Raw genomic sequence first — 15532 nt, 5'->3', positions numbered from 1 at the left:
ACACAAGGCGTTAATTTCATACAGCCTTTACGGGGACAATGAAGGAACTGTAATTTTGAAGAAAAACTTATGTTGATTTTATAGAACATTATGTGACATACCTTCATTCAGCTGGCAGATAAACTTGTAAGCAGAGGAGCACGGTGCGTCATTCCAGCTTGATCCATAGTAGTTTGCGCAGTTTTCTCCCTCGTTACCGTTGGGTTCTCCCGGCTGCCAGAGGTTCCAGTCGGTACTGATGTCGTGTGGAGTCCCGTCTTCCCACACCCACTCACCTTCATTGTTCCCATCATTTAGACCAAACCAGAAATGTGAGATTTTATTCACGGCGTTCTTCAGCTCTCTCACGAAGTTGTCCACGTCTCTGTCCTTCGGCATGGCCAGGAGCGCCCCGTCCGCTGCACACACCTCTCTGGCCTGGCTGTAGGTTTTGTCTTGGTTGTACGCCTTGAAGCACGCACCCCCGTATGCAGTATAGCCAGAGGGACAGCCTGTAGAAATATAATACAAAACGGTATAGCTGGGTCTTTCATTTGACATTGAGACTATTTAGAGCACTCTTACCGCTTTGCTAGTTAACTACTTGTACACTAAGTCTCACTCTGGATTAACAACAACATGAAGGTGAATTCAAAGTACCTATGCATGGTTAACGCAAGCACGTGCAACCTACACTCTCAAGAAATGTATTGTACTTCAATAAGTACACTTACACTGGTAGAAATATCTTTAACAAGTATGCATTATGAAATGAAAATCATTCTAGGTGCTCCGGGGCATTAGAAATATAATCAGATGGTCGAAGGGTGCTAACAATAGAGCAATATTAATCAAATCTGAATGTACCTTTATAAACTCAATTACAAAATCCACAAAATTGTACATGACGAAGACTACTTTAGCTTAACGTAATCACATATGCAAAACATCAAGGCCTACGTTATACTAAAACGTAGTAACTGATTGGTCGGTTTTGTTTTGAGGACGAGGTCCCAGACGATATTCTACTCACAGCTCAGTCCATCCTCCTGCAGTTCCCATAAATCCCGGCAGGCGCACGTTCTTCCTTCTGGATGCGCAAGGCAAAGCTCCCGACATCCTCCATTGGACGAGGAACAGGCTGACATGCGGATACATGAGCAAGGTAAGATTCCAGATATGATTGTATAAAAACAAATTTTCAAACAGTCTATCAAAATATCAGTTTTCAAAATATACTATGACAGCTCAAGTTAGCAGAAGTTATAACAGCTAAGTATATTTTCACTAGCTAGATGTATTGTTATGAACGTTATATACATATTGCACAATATATGAATTATTAAGGCATTATTACTCGTGTCTCATATATGAAACCCAATCATTAACCAAAGAGGTACTGTACTATCTATAATTGTCTTTTTGAGGCTATCTATATAGGTTATTTATATATCATGTATCAACTTATTACTTATTTCCCATTGGTTATCAGGCCAAAACCTTAACAGTGGTCGTTTTTATTTCAAATAACAGACCCCTTTTGGACCGTACCATTATACAGGGGACAGGACACTAACAGTAGTGTTACGACTCGTAATATTTATCTATTAGTTAATTTCGAACAATTGAATGAAATACGGATTTCGAACAACACAATTAATAAGATATAAATGCAATTTCAGCAGAAAAAGACTAAACATAGTTTTTGACATCCCCATCAAAAGTAATTCTGTTCCAATGTCACTTGGTGACCGTAGACGATCTCTTTTTGTCCATGCATCTTGTTTCTTTCGGCAAAAAAGGAATTTTTCAGCAATGAGGGGTTTTTATATAGGAATTTGTGTCAAATAACTGTATCAGTTGGATGGGCTATATGATAATAACGTAAATGCCCCGCCTTTTAGTGAGATAATCCTTCGTTCACCCTCACTCTGTTGTTTATTCGGTGCTTATCCTACCTGACCAGGGATTATCTCACCATATACACCTCGGGGAGGGGCATGAACTCATAATTATTAGTTCTCACTTTGTAAATTGTGTCCTGATTTGTAATGTGTGATTTTTATTGATGTTTCTTTGCAGCTACCCATCCATATTTATTGAAGTCTAGTCAAAGTTTAAGTTCATAAAAACTGTCTGTCAGAAACCCATTGCCATGGCAACTCAAAACTTTACTTACCAAGTCAATATGAAATTGTCGCCAGATATTTTAGGAAAAGTCACCAAATTCGACGGTTCTAGCGCAAGCCATTCAGGCGCTATGTAAGATGAAATTTGGCGAGGGCCTTACTAAACTTCATATTGAACCGATGAAATGTACATTTACTACCTTTATTACGGCGATTACATCCCAATTATCATGGCTCCTAATTGACAACTTCCCAAGCTATTACCACACAAATGCATAAAATGTAGATTACTGTAGAGGTCATGTGCTTAACTACTGATGACATATTGAAATTAAACATTACCAGAGGAATGAACTTTTACAATCACATATCAAATATATGTAATTTGTGTTGACATAACCATATTTGATAAAGGCTGTGTTTCACAGTAACACTCTTAAAAACACAGGTACATGCCACCGGGAATATAACCTTCCTGGCAAAGGTAATTACCATTGGTGACGTTAGGAGGAGACGCCGTGGACAGGAAGATGTCCCGTGCCCTCCACAGGCCATCTACCAGAACAGTCTGGTCCATGCTTGACTTGGATAACCTGGAGTTGTGATATATAACGTTATGTCAGCAAATTGTTACATAGAGATACTGAAATGCGAGACCTATTCAATAACAATTGTTTTCGCATTCGTCTAAAATTATAAATTATAACTACGGTTTCTTACGAGAAAGATAAAATGTATGAAGGGGATTTTCCTGCCTTGCGACGTCAGCAGTCCCGACCCCAGGCCAAAAATGTATCCAGTAGATGTCATCATCACCAACCGCTATCCCTGGGACACGTTCCCCTTCTCGGTTAACAAGTTGTGTATTGTTGCCGAGCATGTCTGAGCTGTAGATTGCCTCACGATCGGAATAGTACAGCCGATTCTCTGGTTGGAAGAAAAACAACTTTTAAAGCAGAAAAACATCCAGATTCCCATCGAATCATTACCTGCATGATACTGTTGTTCAGGTCTATAGGAAGTGCTAATATGGAATAAATATTACAATGGACAAAACGAGATTTCAGCAAAAACGATTAAATAGGTGCGATTTCAGCAATGGTAAGTCAAAATAGTTTATTAATTAATGAGATCCAGCATTATTCATCATAAAATTTAAGGAGTTTATATCTATTGATCATTTAGCCCTATGCAGGCCAGTCCGATGTAGCTCCTACTCAAATTTTCAAAGTTTTAGGGTTAACGCTTGAGAAAAACATTCATTAGTTTTAAATCGTTTTCCTAAACATTTCGTATTGTATAAGAAATCACGTAATAAAAATCAGTAGTTATCTAGCTCTTCTTTTTTCCTAATGTTGGAGGGTACATGACATCATTTACTCACTTGTGCCTGTTGTTAACATGTCTGAATAGAAACGGCTGGGCCCTTATTTTCAGATCACACCATGTAGCGTAAGTATGAAAACGTGGCGTCCCCTGATCAAATGTTTGGTCTTACAGATAGAAGAAAGACACTATACATGAAAAAAAAAACTTACAATGTCCAACTTTTCAGCAGCAGTATCATAACAAAGTTGCCCTTTGTGTACTAATAGGTTTTTACGAGGATATTTCTCTATTGCTTGTTTTCTCCATCTCACCTGTGTAGTCTATTGCAATGGAAAGGGCAAGAGTTAGATTCCTGATGATAGTAGTGTGGTTGCTGCCGTCCATCGCTGCTCGGTCAATACTGTCGCGGTTGCTCACCCAGTACATGAGTCTGTGAAAAATAGGCCATCGCATTAAGAAACAGAGACCCATTTTATCTGAGATGTAAATAAAGAGCAGAATAAAAGATAACTCGGCACACTAATGTTTACATGATTACAGCAGAACTGGTTTCCATCACTTAAGAGTTCTCTGGACCATATTCAGACTTTTTTACTACTTATTGTATAATAACCAACACATTTTCAGAGGATAATCATCATCATAGTGTACAGTACATCATATTTAGAGGATAGTGTACTATAAACTTCATAAGCACAGCTTTGGTGACATAATGGTGCCATTATGATGTTGTTTAAGTGCTCTTAATTTCAATTTCTTAAGGGTGGACACTCGTTTGGATACATTAGCAATCATGTGTGAAATTTGAGTTTCCCCTGACATGGTGGAGGTAAGTAACGTTCCTTGCTTGTGAACTTTAACAGATTTAATAATACAATTATCACGTATATATAGGGGGGTGACCTGGAGGTTTAGCTTCAATGTTGATCTGTCTAAAGGGGCCGACCAAGGTGTTTTTGACTCTTTATCTTGAGTCTTGCTTAAATTGCTTTGTCAATGCAATATAAAGATAATGTCAAACACACTGCACTCATTTTTAGCCCTGCTTGTTTTAAATGAAATTACCCGTTTCTGGGATCCAGGACCAGCCTCTCAGCGAAGCCTTGTAATGTCAGAAGTGTCCTGACAAACGATCCGTCCTTCCGGGCTACTGAGATGTGTCCTACATTGTCGCTCCAGTACACATTCCCACCAGCATGGTCCAATCTTAGGCTACGCCCGTATGCTACATTTAACAACAGATGGAGATATCGTTATAAGTTGCAGTCAATAAGAACAAAATGGAGGGTATTACATTTTTATTCAAATTGCGTTGAAAACTTTGAAAATTTCACAAATAGGGACATTTCACTTCAAGCCTGAAGGTGCACGTGGATGCTTTAAACTGACCAAAACAGCAAGGAAGTGATTTTCTTTGCAATTTTAGTCTGCAATGAATGCCCCTGTAGTACAAGCGCATACATTGTACATGTGAAATTCCGTAAGGCATACGGTACAACGATGATTAGTAACAAGAAATGGATTGACGAATATCACCCACTGTTTGTTTCAAACTCCACAATGGTCTCCAGCCTACTTCCATCACGACGAGCCCGTTCAATGCCTTCATCAGTTGTCCAGTACATGAAATCAGTCATAGGGTCGTAGTCCAGTGACAGGTGCCATCCTGATAACACATTGACCTTTGACCCGTCCTTGACTTCAATTTGAAATATTCCATCCTCGGTAGTAACCAACAGGAAAGGTTGTGCTATTTGTGATGAAAGAAGACATTGTTTTTGTTGTTGTTTACAAACATATGAAGTTCAATTTGCCATTACATGTATACATGTCGTTTTTTTTATGTTTTCTTACGGCGTCAATTCGGATCTATCAAGAGAAGTTCAACTACCCACTGTCTCGTAAGCTTGACACATTTTCTGTATCAAGGAGCGGAAGCATCCGGTAATGTTGGAAGGGTAGTCTTAACGGACTTCACAAAAGCATTCGACACCGTCAACCATCAACTCGCCGTATGCAGACTGTTGGGCATGGGTACTAGAGTCTCAATACTACCATGGATTGTAAGTTTCCTAACCGGCAGACGACAGAAGAGAGTACGCTATGGATCAGCCGTGTCAGACTGGGAAACACTATCTACAGGCGTGCCCCGGCCCAAGGCACTAAGCTAGGCCCCGTTATTCTCTTATGCATGATCAATGACGCGAGTGAATCTCATGACGATCGGAGGAAGTACGTGGACGATTTATCACTCGGTGAAAACAAACATGTTAGAGAGCAGTCAACTCTTCAAGAGCAAGTGGATTCACTCGAACTGTGGTCTAACAATGCACAACTGAAATTGAATCCGGACAAATGCATGGTACTAACTGTGTGTTTTATGAGGAACCCTCCTCCCCCTCCACCCATAACCCTTGAGGGCAAACCCCTTCCGACGGTGGACGTGGCTAAAGTGTTGGGAATGTGGCTGCAAGCCAATTTGAAGTGGGACAGACAAGTCAGCGAATTTACACAAAAGGCAAATAAGCGCATGTTTATGCTCCGAAGACTGAAAACATTCGGACTTCCGGTGGTTGACTTGATTACAGTGTATTGCGGTTATGTTAGACCGATCTACGGCGCCCCAGTGTACCACCACAACCTAACGCGCGAACAGTCTGCAACGCTCGAAATGACGCGCCTGCCGGACGATCCTCGGGCGACACTACACCGACTACGCGTCAGCCTTGCAACTGTGCGGACTCGAAACTCTCTAACAGAGAAGAACCAGCCCCTGCCGAAAATTCGCCGCCAGTCTACAAGCATCAGAACGAACAGCAGATCTGTTACCCCGAACCCGCGCAGAGACACATGGACGTAATCTACGGAACGCAAAAGCACTGACTTTACCAATCTCTCGTACCACTAGATACAAAAATAGTGCAGTACCGTCTATGATAAGGATACTTAACACTAAATGAAACACTGTTGACAAATGTTGCTTTTATATTTATGTCATGTCAGAACTTCATTGTTGTACTCGCACACCACATGATTTTAAAGTAAGACGCTCCTTTTAATGTACCATTAACGATTAATGTACCATTTTATAATGTATATAATGTATTTTATAATGTATAATGTTTTAAAACGAATGTTACAATTGGCGATATTCAGCCTGGTGCTGCGAAGTCGGTTGAAAGTAAACCATTTGACTGATTGATTGATTGATTGATTGATTGATTGATTGGTTTGTTTACAAAAATTTGAACATTTTGGACGTTTATACAGAATCGTTTTAAATAAGATGTTGTCAATATGTTTGTAAGTATATGTAATTGGGTATGTTTTCATATGTTTATAAAATATGAAGTTTTATGCATTACATATTGTAAAGATCAGATTGTAAATCATTTCGGTCGTCTAACGTAATTGCTGTATATAAGATGTTGTAGCTATGTTTGTAGGTATATGTAATAAATACAAAGATGATTAAACAATCCATGATTCTACAACATTTAAAAATGAACGTACCTGTACACTCCACGCCTGCAGCTTGGTCGTAGTTACAGTTTAGATCGTGAATCGTCCATCCTGGGTACGAGCAGTTGAACAGGCTATTCTCGTCCCCAGTACAGTGCAGGTCATCCATGTAGATTGGCCCTCTTCCTGTACAGGAAGCGACACCAATCATATCAGGCAACATTGAGATATGGCGAAGGATAGTTATGAAATTCATGAATGTGGTAAAATGTAGCCAGCTTCTAAACGTTCAAGTATCTCGGATCCATAATCTCCAAGACAGGGGATCTAAAGCCAGAGATCAACCAAAGACCTGCTCAAGCTTCAGCAGTCCTGCAGTCTCTGTGGAAGCCACTTTTACCACATCGCCACATCACACAGCAGACGAAACAACGAATATACAACTCCTCTGTCATCTCAGTCCTACTGACATATTGTTTCCTTTATACTTAGTACATCACAGGAAAATTAGTTGAAACAAGGTAAATCTCACCTTGGCCAAAATACGCATCGTTACGAACTAGTTGGGCACTGGGGTAGCCAAGCATTTTGCAAACAACGTCTGCATCCTTTATGTCAAACTGGTTGTGACAAACTGTGCCCCAGGTCATACTGTCGGCCGGTCGGACTTCCACACGTCCTTCTTTCCGACTGGAACCCCCGACAAGACGGATTCTGATGTGATCTAAACGTGTTTTTTTAACAAAGGCATAGTATATAGTTGTCCCGTAAACTATCATGTATATGATAAATCAAAATTAGCCGAAAATTGATACACTAAGGCACGTGCATGCGGATTTCATCCATAAAATTTACTTGCTGTGGCCTAACAAAACTCTTTATCATATCAAGTTTATTGGAAGTTAAAAGTTCTCAAGTAGAAAGCAGTCATCATGAACAACACTAAATCAAGTTTAAGCCAGCTCTCCTGGAAGAATGTCTATCGAGTGTGGTTTTGGGCAGCTCTCATCCCCTCTCTTGGAAGAAAAGCTGTCACCCATGAAAGGTCAGCTAAAGGAGACTTGTTCCACGATAAACCTCAATAAACCACAGTTTTAGCCAGCTGCCAGGATGTTTGTTAGTCCTGCTAATGTGTTCATTAAACAAGTCTTCTCATGAAACGCCCAACGCTGAAATTAATGGTAGCAAATTGCCAAAATGTTCCACACACGTACCACAAACAACGCCGACGACATCAGAATGCTCGCAGTCATGAATTCCCCATCCCTTGTGCGAACAGTTAAACAGGCTACTCTCTGTCCCATCACATTGTAGGTCCTCCATGTAGATCGGTCCCGTTCCTACAGTTTCAAAAAGTTAACAGATCAGATGTAGTCATTACAATAATTTGCCATATTTGTAGATTAGGTAATACATTTTGTAGGTATTACCTACGTTAAGCGAGGGTCAACAAGTCATATAAAAACAATTGTCAAGGCGACGACTGGATGTTTTTTATTGCATGTGGTGGAGCTAGCAATCTCCATTACAAATATAGGAAAAACAGATTATTATTTTAAACACATGCCTGTAGTGGAATCTGCAGGATGCAGGGAGGAGGTGTAGGGCTATATACATGTACCGAATACACGTATAGGAGAAATCAGCCGTTCTTCCAGGGCGATATAATGACATACTTACTTACTTTACTTTGGCCAAGTTCCTGCTTGAACCAAGCTTTAAAAAAAACTACTCTCCTCTTCACTCTATCCTCCATCAGAGACCACGGTGGTAAAATCTGGGCTGCAAAGTTCCCACATGTCATAGAACCCGAACTGTGTTCGATCGTGTTCGATCTGGGCAATTCGAATCGAACCCGCGTTCTATTTCGGGGTCACCTGCGGTCATTTACAATAAAGCGGCAAAACAAGCCTTTCTGCCTCCGTGCCTTGCAGCAGATAAAAAACAACACTTTTCTATAGATACAAACAGTTTCCTGGACAATACATGTCCGCTATCATTTTTTTTTGTGGACATGTAACATGTAGCGAAGCTACTGTCGTATCCTTGGGTGACCTTGAATACTGTAATGATTCTTTACGCCAGTATGAATAACACAATGCACACTTTTGGTCGACATGACATGTCTGCAAAACCCGTTTTAACCTGCAAGAATGGAGAGTCAAGCATACCCCATTTACGGCTCAAAATGACCGTTACGGTTGTCCCGAAAATCGTGTTTTAGGAATTTTTGAAAAATGGCCTCAATTTTGAATTATAGGTAATTTAGTGCGAAAAATGTTTTTAAAAAATCATTTTTTCACCAATATGTCGACAAAAACTAGACTTAAAATCAGAAATTAAAAAATCCCTAAAACACAATTTTTTATCTTATTCCTTGTCGTCGAAAAATAGAAAAATCGGGGATCTGGGGTAATATACGTAGCCAGGTTAAAACGATGTTTGCCGAAAAACATGGCATGACTTGTGGTCGGAAACCCGAAAAAAATCGTCTTTCGGAGCGAAATTTTGAAAAATCAATGATTTAACATAAACAGCTAATATCAAAAGGATGTTAAGGCAATAATTTCATTTTAATTTAACGAAATTTACCATTAAATCATTTTTGTTTATGTTCAAGTGTTTTACTGGTAGGCCAAAATCGGCCAAAATAGCGTCTTGTAACCCGATACTTTTTAGAACGCGCCTAGCAATGGGAAAGAATGCTCCGTGTACCTAAGACGCGCTTTTGACTAAAATGGGGGTGATACATAGCTACCCGTGAAATCGCATGTATCTCAAGTTTGGCGCGACCAATCAACTTCAAATTTGGAAGTAACTTAGATGAAATACCACTGATTCTAAATAACTACATCCTCTTTCGAAAATCTGCACAATTGTTCCATAAATGATAATAATATTAGATCATTGTGAATATATAAAATTGACCTAGACCAAACCGTTCCACTCAGATTTGTAATACAAAACTTTCAGAGAATGTGGAGAGATATGTTCTTTGTAGGAATCGGTTTCCAGAAAAGAAGAATATAGCTTAGATTTGAAAATATTTTGAAATATAGTCCATTTTGGTAGAATTTTAGGGGGTAGGTATGACTTTATCTACCAATAGCTAGATATACGGGGATAAAGTAGTTTTTCTGAAAACCGATTCATAGAAACCGACTTCTTACGCATTGTTTGCACCCGATTTCAACTTTGTAAACCCATGGGAAGAGTTTGGTCTCGGGCTTTAAAGTTTAAAACTCTAAATTCTGGTCGATTTCCTTCCTTGACCTGTCAATCTTTATCAATCCTCATGACTGTGAATGAAATTAATTGTTTTCGCACCTCCACTCAAGGCCATTACAGGCAATTATATTTAATTATGCATAGCGAGCAGACGGCAGCATGTATCCATTCAAATTCAGACTCTACCACAAGTCTTTGTTTTTAAACATTTGTTTCTTACTTCTCGAATAGAAAGTTCTGGGTTTGAAATGTAGTTTTATATATAGAGCAGCTATGAACCTGAACAACAGCTCTAATTGTTGGGCAGAAGATAGCTAGATGTGTTCTAATTCATCTGAAGAAAATTTCTAATAGACTTTTAACCCTGGCCCAGTGAAATGAAAAATCGTTTGATGTGTATTGACTTGTCTGGCTCCAAACATGCACCTACGACCGTGTCCTGTATCTCCCTAAACTTCCTTGCTTATTCCATTATACAGTTCATGTCGTTTCTTGTCATTCCTCCGTTTTCACAATGTTTATTTTGAGCGCCATGTACGTGCTTTAAATTTTAATCTTGATGACGTGAAATGTTACATAATGGTAGCACTAGTTTTTCTTTATAGGGGCCACTAAAGAACATTTAGCACATAAAATGGTCATTTTGAATCCTGTTTGTAAACTATGGCCATCGTAGTCTCTCACAGTAGCCTTTACCAGTCTTTTGGAGGTGGCTGGAAATATTAGAAATTGGCCAAAATAGAGAGACAATATGCTGAGGGAGTTGGTCCGGGTGCATGTTATCAACCAATTTCTTTCTCTTTCCTGCTACCTTTCAAAGCCTGGTAGAGGCTAAATATATATAATGCACAGGCCTTGTCAGCCCTTGTCAGTTGGACACTGAGCAACGCACGCTGGCTAAATAACCAAGGACTATGAGATTATAACCTCCTTCAGTCCTTGCTATATCTTTGGACCTATATAGCGTGCTATGGGTCTTCGTTCACACAAGTAGGTTATAATTCTACCTTCTATGGTTCACACAATGCGTTTAACGCTAGTACAAATTTACCTCCCTGATTAGTCCGTAATATAATCTCCTGGAATTCGGAATACACTATGTTTTGGTACTAAAATGGAGAACAAAGATTGTCTGAACATGGCTGAAATCAAGGAGGTTATAACCTCGCACAGTTGAAATTGGGGCGCCATCGCCAATTTATAAGACCCCGTCATATAGACTTGAGTTAGATTCTGGTGGATACATGCTGTATTTAGGAACGCCATTTAGGAAAATGTTTCTCATTTTTACTTTCAATTCAAGCATGTTTCAAGCTATGAAGTGACATAGAACACTGAAAATACAAAGAGGGTGTGAAGTTAGCTCAATACAAATGCAAAATAGCAGGAGGGGTAGTGGGTGGTGAAGCTACAGCAATTATCACCATACCTATTGCATATTTACGATCTTCTACTCGCACCTTGCTCATTTCAATGTCATTATAATATTAAAATGAGGTCTTTGCTGGGGGAAAGAAAGCGCGTCTTAGGTACACAGAGTGCCGTAGTGACAGACCGCCGTGGACTGGACTTTACGTCTGATTTAAGGTTTACTTCTCGATCCGAAGACCACATGGCCGAATATCGAATGTTGCTCAAAAGCAATTCCCTAGGGAATGTATTCGTGCAATTTTTGAAATTCTTTCAAAGCGATCGTAGTACTTACACAAATGCCTCCGCCCCTAAGGCGTCGCCAAAAAAACACGTACGGCGGGTTGTGGTAAATACAGCTTACATGTTTACAATCATATGCATCGACGTGTACAAAAGGTATTACATTTGTACACGCCGATGCATATGATTGTCAACATGTAACCTGTATTTATTTAGCACAGTCGGGCAAAGATGTACAATAAAGGTTATATTGAAAGTTCATCTGTGTTGGTAGAAGTCATTATGAAACAAGTTTGAACTGCCCTACAGGTACGTCCCAACATATACATATTGAATCACCTGGACATTCAGTCTAATTGTTTAAAGGAAGAGTCTTGGACACAGAATCGGACTTATTCGCACAAGGGGTTAAAGAGGCCATCTACATCAGGGCATTACAACCATCCCTCAACAGAGACGGGGGGCGCCACAGACTTTCTCAACCTATGATCTACTGCTCACGAAATCATGTGTGTTTTCTGCGTGACGTCACGGAAGCGGTGGATTGCTCATTCCTTGACAAAGACTGGAGTTGTACAGTCGAAAATTTTGGTGAGTCCAATTTTTTGTGTTGAATATTGTAGTTCAAACTTGTTTCATAAGTACAATAAAGGTCTTCCTTCAGTAATACACTGAGAAAATAGTTTCAAATGATGTGCATTATCATTATCATAAATACTCCTATGTGTAAAGTAAAGTTGTACCTGCGACAAAATATTCATAAGGGCGAACTCCATATACATTCGGATAGCCCAGCATCCTGCAGACAACTTCTGCATCCTTCAAGTCGAAACCGTTGTGACAAACTGTGCCCCATCTGGGACTGTCGGCCGGCCGGACTTCCACACGCCCCTCATTTGGACCGGAACCTCCGACAAGACGGATTCGGCTGGAATCTGAAAAAAATCATTCCTATTAACGATATCATAGTATTTAGAGAATGAGTTAAACTGATACTCACGACGACAATTTAGCTCAGAGAAGCTTTCAGGTAGCATCCGCCATCTTTCTTCAGCTCATAAGAGGGGTCACGTGACCTAGGTGTCAAAGGTCACCCAGGTCACGATATCATAGTATATACATGGGAATTATTATAACATTGCATTATTCTCCATGATGTTACGATGATAAATTTTATTCCACACAAGGGTCAATTTTGTAACAATCACTGTGATAACTGCCTTGGATTTCATACTTGTGATATTTGTAAGTGTATTCCCAAGGGCACAACGTCGAGGCATGTAGGTAAAATCGAACCCAGGACCCATTGGTTCCAGGCCGTATATTTTACCATTACGCCACGCTACACCACCTAGGCGAATGTGAAGGACCATAGCGCTGGGGTACATTTGTACCCAAGTACGCTGAGTAACGTATTATAGTAAAATGAACGTACATGTACGACAGACCACGCCTGCATCTTGGCCATGATCACAGTCGTGAATCGTCCACCCTGCGTAAGAGCAGCTGAAGAGGCTGGTCTCGTTACCATCACATCGTACGTCATCCATGTAGATTGGTCCTGTTCCTGTGTTTTAAAAAGTTTGTAGTGCAGTGAGTCCCGGCCCTAAAAACGATCTTAATGACAACAAATCTTTAAATCCACTTAAAAAATAAAATGAAGATCTTACCTTGGCCAAAATATGCATCATTTCGAACCTGGGTAGCGTTAGGATAACCCAGCATTCTGCAAACAACGTCTGCATCGTCCATGTTGAAACGGTTGTGGCAAACTGTGCCCCAGGTCACACTGTCCTCTGGTCGGACTTCCACGCGTCCTTCGTTAGGCCCGGAACCACCGATGAGACGGATTCTGCTGGGATCTAGATATATCATCACATATATATATATACATGGTGGAAACTGAGGTGAGAACTTGCAATGTAGTATATGTTATAAATGGCATAGAAATAAAGCGTAAATCTTTGCAGTCGACTATTCGTAAACATTATACATATGGCTAAACCCGAAGTCATAGCATTTAGATACAATTACTGCTCAACTACGACAACGACTACAAAATATTTACATACAAAATTGGCATTGCGATATTCAAAACAATTCCAAACTTTCCTTTCTTGTCTCTCTACTCTGAACAAACACTATAAACAAGAAAACTACCTTTCAAATATAAAAAGACTTGACGTACGTAGCGCAATCACAAAACTCATAATTGGCTGTCACAAACTTAGTATAGAAACCGGAAGATTCCATAAAATTCCCAATGACCAGAGGGTTTGTCCATTTTGTCCAGAGCTTATTGAAGACGAATATCACTTTTTGATTGTGTGTCCTAAATATATTAATGTACGCAATGCACTATACACTAGACTATCAGATTCTTTCCCAGTATTCACCACAATGAACTTGGAAAGAAAATTTAAATACATATTGACTTGTGACAACCCCTACATGCTATACATGGGGATATATATTAAAGACTGTATGGATATTAGATACTCCTTCAACGATTGTGTAAGTTGATACCTATCTCATACTGCCACCCACTTTTGTATTAGATTAGCCTTATGAAAATGTAGTTGACATGTACTTGCTTAAGTTAGTTAGTAGATGCCATACTTTGTACACTGTACAATTGTTGCGAAATAAAGTTATATTATATTGTAATTCAGGCGGGCAGTGGCCTTGAACAGCTATAATTTATTGTTTTATTTCATCCAATCTAAACATTGATACTTAAATGAGTATTTTATCAATGTACCGCAGACAACGCCGGAATATCTTCTATTCTGACAGTCGTGAATCCCCCATCCTGCGTACGAGCAGTCAAACAGGCTACTCTCGTTCCCATTACATTGTAGGTCAGCCATGTAGGCCAGCCGTGGTCGATCTAAAAAAAAAAATTTAGAAGATTTTAAAAAATGTAGTCATCATAGAAACAAACAAAAAGGGCTTAATGAGTCGAATGTGAATACGTAAAGAAAGTCGTTACGTGAGACAACAAAAGACGAACCGTATTTAAAAATTGAAAAGCCGTTTGCCCAGATGTAGCCCAGCATCCTGCAAACAACGTCTGCGTCCCTTAGGTCGAAGTGTTCAGCACAGACTCTGCCCCAAGTCCAACTGTCGGCCGGTCGAACTTCCAAAACGCCCTCGTTTGGTCCGTCAACAAGACGGATTCTGCTGGAATCTAAAGGTATTTCCTTTTAATAACAATCAGTTTAATGCAAATGTTAACTCTTGGCTAATTGCAAATGACGAGATTATTATTCAAGAAAAATTCAAGCTGTTAACCCTACCTAGACGGGGGGGGGGCTAAAAGTGCCCGCGGCAACTTTGATGTCACCTAGCGTCTGAACGACTAGCCGTAGAACGGCCAAACTTGGTGACTTTTCCTAGAATATTGTTGGCAACAATTCTCTATCATTGGAATAAGATAATAATTTTTTGTGTTGCCATGGCAACGGGTTTCTGACAGGCATTTTTTTGCTAAATTAAGTACTTTTTGTTTCAACAATAGAATTTTATGGGTTTTATGTCAAGTTACTCATGGTTTCTAATATTAATAACATCCCATATAATTTTATGTAAATTTTATCATTAAATATGCATAATTTATGCTAATTTGATGACGTCATTGGCCAAAATCCAAGATGGCGGACCATTTCATTAGAACAGGTATATACAGGTTATTTTCATTAAAAATTTCATCAATACTTCCATTTCTTTTTTCCTAAAAAAAGGTTTAAAAT

At 39.5% G+C, this 15532-nt stretch overlaps 1 protein-coding gene across 1 annotated transcript in view; it reads right to left on the bottom strand.

Moving 5' to 3' along the window:
* Positions 1-1015: 1015 nt before the first annotated feature.
* Positions 1016-15532, bottom strand: part of LOC109462573 (deleted in malignant brain tumors 1 protein-like) — a 30608-nt gene continuing 16091 nt past the window's right edge. The window contains exons 7-20 of the mRNA XM_019759125.1: positions 14773-14970; positions 14542-14670; positions 14208-14227; positions 13451-13682; positions 13216-13347; positions 12524-12715; positions 8114-8239; positions 7432-7623; positions 6951-7085; positions 4978-5187; positions 4503-4662; positions 3749-3867; positions 2929-3035; positions 1016-1120 (exon numbers count right to left, since the gene is read on the bottom strand). Of these exons, the coding sequence (XP_019614684.1) occupies positions 1016-1120; positions 2929-3035; positions 3749-3867; positions 4503-4662; positions 4978-5187; positions 6951-7085; positions 7432-7623; positions 8114-8239; positions 12524-12715; positions 13216-13347; positions 13451-13682; positions 14208-14227; positions 14542-14670; positions 14773-14970 (2057 nt within the window). The remainder of the gene's footprint in view (positions 1121-2928; positions 3036-3748; positions 3868-4502; positions 4663-4977; positions 5188-6950; positions 7086-7431; positions 7624-8113; positions 8240-12523; positions 12716-13215; positions 13348-13450; positions 13683-14207; positions 14228-14541; positions 14671-14772; positions 14971-15532) is intronic.

Source organism: Branchiostoma belcheri, unplaced genomic scaffold, assembly GCF_001625305.1.
Source record: "Branchiostoma belcheri isolate BF01 breed outbred unplaced genomic scaffold, Haploidv18h27 scaffold119, whole genome shotgun sequence".
Lineage (NCBI taxonomy): Eukaryota > Metazoa > Chordata > Leptocardii > Amphioxiformes > Branchiostomatidae > Branchiostoma > Branchiostoma belcheri.
This window is presented reverse-complemented; position numbering and strand designations above follow the sequence as displayed.